Source organism: Solanum lycopersicum, chromosome 10 (genome assembly GCF_036512215.1).
Source record: "Solanum lycopersicum chromosome 10, SLM_r2.1".
NCBI classification, from domain to species: Eukaryota; Viridiplantae; Streptophyta; class Magnoliopsida; order Solanales; family Solanaceae; genus Solanum; species Solanum lycopersicum.
Genome location: NC_090809.1, coordinates 55,006,482 through 55,018,194, shown reverse-complemented (window position 1 = coordinate 55,018,194; position 11,713 = coordinate 55,006,482). Strand labels below are relative to the sequence as shown.

At 30.9% G+C, this 11,713-nt stretch overlaps 1 protein-coding gene and 1 pseudogene across 1 annotated transcript; one reads left to right on the top strand and one right to left on the bottom strand.

The window, feature by feature from the left end:
• LOC138338929 (probable disease resistance protein At4g27220) overlaps window positions 1-11,713 on the bottom strand; it is a 40,981-nt pseudogene continuing 29,268 nt past the window's right edge.
• Window positions 5,611-6,885, top strand: LOC101267070 (mediator of RNA polymerase II transcription subunit 20a-like). Its single transcript, XM_019215866.1, has 5 exons — window positions 5,611-5,624; window positions 5,717-5,859; window positions 6,158-6,336; window positions 6,453-6,542; window positions 6,754-6,885. Exons 1-5 carry the CDS (start codon window positions 5,611-5,613, stop codon window positions 6,883-6,885), a joined length of 558 nt encoding a protein of 185 aa, XP_019071411.1.

Sequence of the window (11,713 nt, the reverse complement as noted above, 5' to 3'; positions counted from 1 at the left end):
GTAAGCTAATTTCACGATAATAAGCAAACCTTTTCATGAAAAAGAGAATTTGAGATAGTGATGGAGTTTTTGGCTGTAGGCCAGAAATTTTGGAACTTAGGTAACTCATCGAAGATCATTCTCCATAACTGAGTGAACTTAATGGCCTCAACATTGTCACTGCAAAAGTGAGTCAGGCATTTCAGATATTGAAGCTTCAAGTCATATAAATTGGGGAACTTGATTATTTCATGTCTCCTCCCAGAGCTCTTCAATAAATGTGTCACTAAATCAATTCTAGCGAGGTGGAGACATTTCACATTCTGAAGTTTATCTTGTTTCAACTCAGTCAATACATTATTAGATCCCTTTCCGGTTGAATGTATGAATTCGCTCTCCTTCAACAGGTGGCAGATCCAATTACCCAATGGCCTGGTCTCCATGACCTCTAAAGTAATATTCCTATCGTAATCATCCATGATTGAAGTCCACATGTCACTCACTGTAAGATTGTACCGTGTCAACTTGGAGAAAGGCTCAAGTTACTGTAGATAACATCTTCGGCACATTTACTTTATGTATGTGCGGTCAATCTTGATAAGGATTTCAGTTCACTCAAGGTGGAGTAACTAAAATATTCTACTACAACCATATGTAGTTCCTCCAACTGAACTATCCTTGATAAGACACCAATCGAAATCCTTTCAATTGTTTTACACTCATTCCGCAACTCCAACATAATTAGATTGGTTAATTTTCCAATATCCACTAGCACCTCCACTAACCGAGAATATCGTATGCTGAGAATTTCTTAAGTGACAAGATTCCTAAAAATGGATATGTCACCCAACACTAGATTACTCAGACACAACGTCCTCAAACTTTACAACCTCTGAATGGATGTCGACAAAGGTAGAACGGGGTACTACCTATTTACACTCAGGTTGAAGACATTGAGTTTATCCATTCTATCAAAAAAATCGTTCTGTAACTTGAATAAATATTCATTAACCTGGAGTTTCAACATTAAAAACATCAGTTTGGGCAAAATATTGGTCTAGGATGCTCATCAAATTTATATGCAAATATAGACATGTGAGTGAAATGCTCATAAAAAGTTCTTCTTGGGAACTCATCTGAGTTAACATGGTGACTTACCATAAAGTTATGCTCTCCCTCAGACGTGATACTTATAGCCACATCACGGACCACATCATGCATTTTCATAGTTTTTGTCTGAACCTTGGGCTAAGAAGAAACAATCTTTCAATGTTTCCAACAGAAGATACACCGTATTTCTTGCATGTTCTAACTTTCTGATTTCTGAAAAAATACAAAGCCCCCTTTCATATCTTAGTAATTCTTCAGGACAGACATTACTATCTTCCTCAAACAAGGAACAAAGAAAAAAGAGGTTCTTGGCTTCATTACATTCCAAGAAATCATAGCTTAACCTTAGAGGTTTATACAACTCTTTGGGCACTTCAAGAATAATTCTTGTTTCTGCACTACTTAATTGTTCAAGGGCAAAACCTACGAAGGCTTGGTTTTAAGATTTTTTAGTGCTCCTGCAACTGTAATAATTGCTAGTGGCAGCCCCTTGCATTCTTTGTCAACCTCTTTTGCAATGTCAAGTATAGAAGGATTGTCGATAAAATTACCGAATTTCTGCTTGAAAAGGATTGTGAATATCACCTTGCATTGATGTTTGTGGTTTCTTCCACTTGGAATTCCAAGTCTCTTTAGATCAGGAGCCTTCCATATTTCATCCAAGATTATAAGAATGTGACTGTTCATATCCACTAACCTTGTACACAACCGGTCTCCATGACTTAACATATCATCACCTTTTAATGTCAGTCTGACTCCTCTAGCGATCTAACCCTGAATTCTTTTAGGGTCTGATTGTTGACTGACAATTACCATAACAACATCATTGAACATCCTTTCCTGCTTCGCCTTCTGTCTGATTTTGTCAGCTAGTGTTGTCTTACCAACACCACCCATACCACATATCCCAATCATAGTGACCCCTTCATTTTTCAAAGCTGTCATGACCTCATCTTCTTGGAATTTTCTAGAGTCAAACACCTCACCACTGTTACTAGGTATAGCCTCATGACTTTGAACTGGACGATCAAAGGAGAAAGAATTTGAATTGGTGCCTTCACTTTGATGTTGAAGCAACTTCAATGTAATTTTCTTAGCTTTCCTACTCAGCGAGTAACGTGACTTCAAGTTTGGACACCGACCATAAAAGCAACCCTTTTAACCTCTGTTGTACCTTGCCTTACAGTTTCCATATGTTCAGTAGTGGTATCAACACTAGTTAACTAAGCTTCGCCATTGTGTGAAATGCGTTGTAAGTTTCTCCGGGCAACTTCCGCTCTAACTTGGACCTCACTTTTGATATTCTTCAGCTTCTCACATTCTTTATCCATACATCTGATGTTGCTCTTGTAGTAAAATAAATACCCAATCCCTCGCGCAACTGGCTGCATCAAGCAGTCCGTTGCCTTTTCCACAACAATAGATAACAATTTCATATCTGATTAATTAATTAATTCTGAACTCTGCTATATATATATATATATATATAGAGAGAGAGAGAGAGAGAGAGAGAGAAACTACTTTCTGTTAAAGGAAAGCTTAACAAACAGAACAATAAGGAAGAATTTGTATTATGACAATGAAAACTAAAAAAGAAGCGGGGTCATTATTAAATTAGTACTGTCTAATTGGATAACATTTCAAAAACTCTAATTCCATATGGCAGACAAAGAAATGTAGATAAAAAGTAAAAGCATATGTTTGCTTTTGGAATTTTCTCTGCAATTGATCAAGTGAGTCATGTTGAAGCCTTGTTCTCTACTATTGAAGTGAAAACAACTTTTTGCTATTTTTCAAATTCTCAGAAATTTTGAAATTCTACTTGAAGTTAAATTTTAGTGAGTTTTATGGTCAAACGTGTTTTTCGGAGTTGAATTCCCAAAAAAAAGTGAAAAAATTTCATGGTCTAAACATCTCGTATTCTCACTTTTCTATGTTTTCCTTCCTTTGTTTTTACCCTTTCTCAGTTAATATTGTTTTTATGGATAACAATATTAGTATATCTCTAACTCTGAGGTAGAGGTAAAGTTTGTGTATTCTATATCCTCATTAGATTCAGCGAGTGGACTACAACGGATATGTTATTGATTTCAACTAGATTTATCCTCAATAATTGTAATATAGAAATAATTTTATTATCTTAGAATATCAGATTCAACAATATTCAATTAGTAAAGCACCCAATTCAGGTTCATAATCAAAGGTGAATACATTTTCTAAGCCGTAGTCCCTTTTAACCTGTTGTTAATTGGGCTTGGGTCCCAAATCAACCTTTTTGAGCTACATTCCTGTTCTATTGCTTCTGCTCCGCCCTATAAATAATTGGTTGTGTAACATTGGGCTGGAACTTGTTCATAACACAAAAGCTATTGGGTTCACGTGAACTGGAAATGAGTACTTATTACTTCCCTAGCTTCCACATGTAATTAAGACTAGTTTATAAATATGTGAATTAGTGATTATTTAAAGGCTATTTGAGTTGAAATAGATTGACTAAAATGATATAGAATGCGGAGGATAATAACTCATCCCGCACTCAATTCTCACTAATACTTAATTCCTTTATTTTGTTGTTTTATGTTTTTAGTTCTTAACAAAATTATTACTTTTATTTACCATGACTATATATAACATATTAAATAAAGAAATGTCATTTTAAATTTTTTTTGATAAGATTACTTGTGAACTAATTTAAGCCACATATCAATTCAATTTTTTATGAACTGAAATGAGTTGGTGAAATAAAATTGAGCTAATAGACGGATTAATTTTGATCTAACCAAACTTAAATGAATTCGGTGGATTAAATGACTTGAGATTTATTTTGACACAACTACTTTAATATATTGATTGAAGTTCTTTTGATTGAAATGATTTCTAGTCATATGCACACCCTTTCCTCTGATCTACCTTTAACAAAAAATGCAACAATGACAACATTTTTCATATAACAAAAGATGAATTCTCTTTGTAGTTCATCACTTTCCAATAAGTTCTTGATAATAAAACAACATTCATCAATATGTAAGTCCAAAAACTGAACGCAAAAAATCTAAAATTCTATCGAACATGAAATTGAGGTCTACTACATTTTTCCACATACAAAAAAGGTTCAACAATTTATTGTCTTTGGTATTACAATACATATATCTAATATCTTCACAAAATTTCTTTAGTTGGTATATGCCATTTGTTCTTTTCTATAGAGAATTAGTTTTAATGTATAATTTTTTGGCATTATTAGGGTCTTTCAATCATTTTAATAGTAGGACAACTTAACAATATTTTTTGCCAAACACATCAATTTTTTATTATCGATTTCATTACCTCTATTCAAATTTGTAACAGTTTATGTATAAAATTAATTTTTACACTCAAATTTACATATTATTAATTTTAATTAAGCTAATCCAAAAGGTCACTTTGTATGATTTGAAGTTGAATGATCGTAAATTAGTTGACCTGCACTTCATCCTGCCAGATCGATCCTTCACCAGTCTGAATTAAAAGAAAACTTATAAAAGGATAATTACACAAATAAATTCTTTTAATTACCATAAAATAATGTAATATTCCGAATGCGATAGGTGATGTGGAAAATAGTCTAAATTCTTTTTTTAACTTAAGTCAGAAATTTGTAATTAAAAGCACGCAAGGTAGATAAGAACTTTTGAAAGAAATTATTTGACTCCCAATATTGAATTGTATTATAAAAGATGAAATAAAGATAGTATGTAAACACTTCATATTGGTGTATGAGTATTTTGAATTGTTTAATCCTTCAAAACATCTTTTTTTTAATTGGCTTATTAATTAATAAAAATAAATATGTTAACTAGATAGTACCATTCTAGGGAATTTTTATTAAGAAATACATTTAAGGACAAATATAGATTAACAAAAACTATTGATTCTACAAGGAATGAGAACACTATTTGAATTACTTAAAAATACAAAAGGAATATTAAATCATATAAAATGAAACAAATATAGTAAAAACTTTATTTTAATAAAAATAATTCATATTCATTCATGAAATTTTTAACGATTTTTTCGTCCTTCAAAGCATAAATTTTTTTCTTATAAAAAAGGCATATTAATTAAGAGAAATAAATATATTAATATTGACTAGATACATTCAGACAAATATAATCTTGACATACATTTTAGAATGAATATTTATTATTTTCTCTTTCTATCTTCGATGCTAATTATGAAAAACTGTTAATTCCACAATATATTAAAAGGAAAAAGAAATACTATTTTGATTATCTAACAAGTTTGACCATACAAGGTAACTTTGTTGAAATTTTAGTAACAAAAGTCAAATATGACTTTGATTTATGTTCAAGGTACTTGTCCACTATAAATACAACTTTATGCTTTCAGAAAATTTCAAACTATAACATAAAGACTTTAAGATTCATTTTCTTATCTTTCCTTGTATTAGCAAGAGCTTTTTCTTCTTTTTGAACAAATTTTTCTTTAAGAGGGAAAAAAATTGTACTTGCAATCGACAACATGTCAATCAAATGGTAATGATTTTGAATTCACTAGAAACATAATATTTTGAATGATTTTGGTGTGTATGTTTAAGTGTACAATTTGTTACTTTGTTTGTTGTTAGGGTTTTGTGTTGGCAGCCAAATGCAGGTACAACAATCAATAGTCAAATACTGATAGAAGTATCTAATTGTGTTGAGAGTATTAATGGTGTTAAAGAAGGAGTATGGAAAAATACCTTTTGCTTCTATAAGCCCATGCTCAAAGGTATTTCATCATTACTTAATAAATCATGTCTTTAAACACAATATAAAGAGATGAACTTCCTTTTTTTTTTTTATCCTTTTGATGAATTATAAAGATTGGACTTGGGAAGTTTTTCGCCTTTGTAAGATAATGTAATAAAAAATGAAGAAGTATTGACATTTTTTGGATTAAGAATAGATCTAAATGTAAGATAATCTATATATCTAGCATTTTTAACTTAAACATCCTTTCATTTTTAAGAGTACTTTTGTAGCGATATACGATATTTGATTGTTGATGATTTTTTTTCTTTTACTAGAACAAGCAAATGCATCACAATTTCCCCAACATTTTTTGGGGGCTTCACTTCAAGAACAACCCGACAAGTTTTTCATGGCACTTAGTAGGCAACGACTGATTGTGGAAGCAGAATCATCAATGCAAACGATAATGGAGAAATTACAATCTTACAGAATAAAGTTAGCACTTAATTGTGAGGTTTGTATTATATTGTAGATCTGCAAATTATTATTCGTATTGAGGATGATATTCTTATATAGCACCATCAAAATCTTGTCTTTACAAATACTCATTAAAACATTCGTATGATATAGGGATTTCAGTATCGACTTGGTTACTTCCGAGTGCGAGTAGGCAAAGTTGTTCCAATAAATTCTGAGAACTTGAGGGGAATAGTTATGGAGGTATGCAAATACTTTTAGAGATTTATTCTCAGTTTAAGCTTTTTATAATGTAGTTAAACGTTTTTTTTTAAATTAAAAAGAAATAGTTATGTTGTAAAATATTATGTTTTTTTACACTTCATGGAGAGGAATTCAATTATCGTACTTTACCTAATTAAAAAAATAATTATTTTTCTGAGAATGCTTGCCTCATAAGATGTTTTTTTTGTAGATGGAGTATCTTCCGATTTCCAAATGGAAAACATCACATCTGATTATGAGTGAATTCTTAGAGATATTGAAGGAAACTCTTGGGAAAAAATCATTACCAGGTCATTTTGTGCACGATGAACCGAACTTTTAAGAGTTTGGCCTCTCTGATCAATACACTTCATGACATACTGTTGTACAATATGCTAGCATCTTGTCTCAAATGTCAACAACAGCTCAATAATCCCAACCAACAAGAAGTTAGAATATTTGTTAACTTTATAAGATTTTTCCTTAGCTTCATAAATGAGTTCGTTATTTTCATAAATAAATTGGCAATACACACATCAATAGTAAGCAATCTTGAAGCTACTGTATGATTTGAGATCAATGTAATTCCTTTACTTTTTTAGTGGGTGATATGGAAATTAAATGATTTCTTTTGTTTGAAGAATTGATTCTTTAAGATTATATGGACTTTTATGTTTTGGAGATTAAACTTTTTTGCCCAAAAGGAAATATGTCATATATATTAATATTATTTATAAAGGAAACAAAGCATGTAAATAATTTATTTAAAGAGAAATTTTGTTAGTGCAATTGTTTGGCTACATTAACTTTTATCATGACTCCACATAATCTCATTTTCCATTTATTTCATTTTTTTGTGAAAAGCAAATCACCACAAGTATAACGTTTAAAGTTATAAAGCACCATTGTAACTCCGTATTCCTGATTACCCCAAGTATAATGTTGCAAGTTATAAAACACCATTGTAACCCCACTCATATTCCTAATCACCACAAGTATAATGTTACAAGGCCTTTTCCTAGAGGATAGGTAATATGAAGCTAGACGATGCGAATCTAGCTCACGATCTTTTTTGAACTCAAAGTGTATATTTATCAAAACATATTGTAGAAGTTGAAACCAATAAGTATAATATAAGTTTGCACCAAACATCGAGTTCAGTAAGTATTCTATATGATAGAATGTGTAACGATATTTCCTTCGAATGAGCTTGTATAAAGTGTGAATATCAATGGTGGTCGTGATAACAAAGGTGTTTGGTGATTGATAACAATAATGGTTATGGTTAAATCTTAATGATAATATATGCACTTGATAACCTAAGGTCTAAATCATTCAGATTCAAGTTGCAAAATGTTCCAAAATCGGTCATTTCACTTTACATGGTGATGAGTATGAGATTTAAAAATATAGGAGACAAATCGATATTGACGAGATAAACTCAGTGTTAGATGTTATTTGGTGAAATGCAAACAATAGCTTGTATTCTACAAAAGGTAAATCAAATAATTATGTAACACCAAGATATGTACAAAGTCTCAAGTTCACAAAAAATTTCATATTCAGAGTTAAATTTCAGGAAGATGCTTTGCGTCATTGTGATGAAAGAAGTGATTAATGGTCGTGGTTGGTGAGTGTGACAATGAATATTATCCACAAAAGAATACATCTTAATGATTCTAAGACTTTGTTCAAGATCTTGATGATTAAAGACCTGTTCAGACTAATTAAATGCTTAAATCTTATAATAAAGTTTGATAGGTAAAATAGTCTCAATTCCATCTCCCTAAAAAGGAATACAAATTAGTGAGAATCATAAAACCCCATTTATTATAGGATGCATGTTGCAAAAATTGCTAATATAGAAGTCTATAGCATAATATTTCGTTGGAAACTAGACAATACAAGTCGAAAGCATAGATTGTTTGCCGTTAATAAAGCAGAGAATTAAGGTACTAATAGCTCTGAGACTATTATTATGCACGTCAAAAAGTGTCTACTGATTAGTCTTTAAGTCTGTTGTGATATAGGTAGTTCACTTCTTTTAAGACATGATTTCAGTAGCGACACACTTGTTATTTATAGGGTGGAGTTTGAAGCTTCTTGCTTCTGATGCATCCTAGTGGAGTCATAGCTTCCTCCAACTCACATTTTGTCTTTCACTTTCCAGAATTGGGAAGCTGTGACTTCCATCTAAGTTGGATGTCTTTGAGCATCATTTCTCTATTAAACTTTTCACCAGAACAAACAATATTCACCTGTACAAAATGATATAAAGACGATTCAATGGCAAAGCTGTAGTGTAGTGATATTTTCAACATAACTTCATGTAGTATAAAATAAAAATTTGTTTCACTGTCCTAGCTATTTATATTTGTTTGTCTTTTAATCCGAGAGATCATCAATTGTTTAAGTTCCTTTATCTTTGTTAAGTAAGAATTAATATATCTATTCAAACAAGTGGGAAATTTTCTAAATTCCTAATTCTTAAATTTTATATAACTAACTAGTTCAAAGAAATGCAGAATTTAGCTTATAAAATTATCACTTCAGCATGATCATTCAAATTTAGCTTTTGTGCAATGAACTTCTTTCGACTAATGTTACAGACAAATCAATGTTGTGTGTGCAAAAACTTACTTGAGATAAATATTGAGTCTGTCAAGGGGAGGCAATCTAAGTCCCTTCCTGCCAAGACTAAAAGAAAAAATTTATGTCAAATCATTGAGACAACAACCTTCGGAGCGATGTGCCTGGTATATTGGTACTTACTTGCCTCCCCGTTTTAAACTAGAAAGAGGAAAGCTCTCTCAATTTTTCATCCAAAGCTTGGTTTTCTTGTGTTGAAGGCTCTCTTTCTTCGGGTCTAGTAACTTTTTTTTTCATGCATGTTCTTCTGTTTTTGCTCCTCTTTTTCTTCTTATGCTCTTAAATATTGTCGACTATAATGGACTTTCATATTTCAACGTTTGTTGTTGATACGCATGAAGCAAGTTGGGGCATCTTCAAAAGACACATACTCTTATTTTGAGGTTATGCAAAATATATATTTACGCAGTCGAACGGAAAATAGCTGACAACTACCTTAAGTGCAGACGCAGCTGAAGGGAAAACATAGGTTTCTTCTGAGGACATGTGATGATCCATTAGAGATTTTGTCCGTTGTGTTGCCTGCTAAATCAATTTTGTTCCGGAGATTACTTTGAGACTAGATTAAAATAAGTTGGTGTAAATAAGTTGAAGACAATAGAAACCATAGATGCATAAAAGTATGAACACAACCGAACACGAAGTTTGAGATGAGTTGAGGTGTCTAGATGTGCATCGTCAAAGTTTGAGTGTTCAATAGCAAGTTGAGGCCAAGTTAGGGATTATTTCATTACAAAAATATTCGACTAAATTGTTTGTACATGGTCTAAACCATCTCATAACCATTTGGAAAGGAAATAGTTGCATTTCAATATCATGATATCGAGTAGCTCTTGTACCGCAAATGAACTAGATGCGCTTTGATTGTCTATTCCTAGAGTATCTTTATATTTATACCTATTATTGTCGTGTAATTATAGATTCCTATATAGTTTGCAAGCATCTTTAATTGTTACTCTTTCATAACACAAGGTTAGGGTCCTCATGTTTCATAATTTTTGCAAATCTTATTGGGGTAATTATTTAACTTAGTTGATGATAAATTAGAAAAAAATTAAGGTTAGAGTAAAAGTGCATCACTGAAATTTATATTTTGGAACCAAAGATATTCTAACCATACTCAATAGGTTTAATTGAACAATAATATAAATAATATTGCTAGCACCAAGAAATGTGCTAAATGATTGAATGATCCGCATCCAAGGGCGTGGATACTAAGGTTGAAATCCCAGCGAGAAAAAAGTACAAGTTGAACCTTGGTTAGTAAAATTACCCAGTAACTATGTTGGTGAGATATAGAAGGTATTCTGTGGAATATTTAAAGTGTGCACAAACTAACCCTAACACAAATATTTTTTTAAAATAATGAACTATGTAGAAAAACTCAAAACTAACCCGAGTTTATCTGTCGCTTGAACAAAAAAGGAGAAAAATAATTATTTTTTTATACATAAGAGAAGATCAAATCTAACCTATGTTGAATCTATCACTTGTGCAACAAAGAAAAAATTTATTAATAAATTAATCTATTGAGAAAATACTACATCATACTAAGTTGAATGTGTCACTTGAGCACTAAAAGGTAAATCAATATTTTTAAAAATCTATTCAGAGAAACTCAAACCTAACCTAATTTTAAACTGTCATTTGAGCAGAAAAAGAAAATCAATAAAATATATTCATCTTTTGCGAAAAGTTCAAACTTAGCCTAAATTTAATTTGTAACTTGAGCAGCAAAAGGAAAAATCAATTAAAAATTGATTATTAAGAAACATCTAACATGAATTGATTTTTCACTTGAATAGCAAAGAAAAAATCAATTAGAAATTGATAAGCTCATACCGAAATTAAGTTGAATCTATCACTTAAGCAATAAAGAAAAAAATCAATAAACAATTGATCTACAAAAAAAAAACTCATGACTAACTTGAGTTTAATCCTTAAAAAGTAAAGAAAATATCAATAGTGAGTAGAGCCGTCAATAAAGGTTCAGTCTGGGTCAACTCCTGATTTTATTGGATTAGACCATGATTTTTGGAGCCCATTTACAAATAGGACTTTTTAGCCCAACTTAAATAAGCTCATTAGCCTTAGGGGCTTGAACTATATGAGTTAGGTCAGCCCGTGCATTAAAAGATGAATTAGCAAATTAGTCAAAAATCTTAACATAATTATTAAAAATATTCATACTTTATAAATTTTAGTAAAAATGTCAAAATGTCATTATTTTAGAAAATATTGTGTATCTTAATTTAAACCCTATTTTATCTCACCTGAATTATACCTTTTCCAATTAATTCGCTCTCATATGTTTTTTTTAAAAAAAATATTCTCTCACACTGATATTCTTCCAATTCTTCTTCATCTTTTTAACTCTCACTTCTCTTTTCCGTTCATTTTGTTTTTTTTTTCTTAAATTGGGAAATGTATCTCTAAAGATATTCACAACAATCCTTTTGATTAAGGTATGCATCATCCCATTTATAGGTTTGTTTACTACTTTTATATTTAATTTTTTCAAA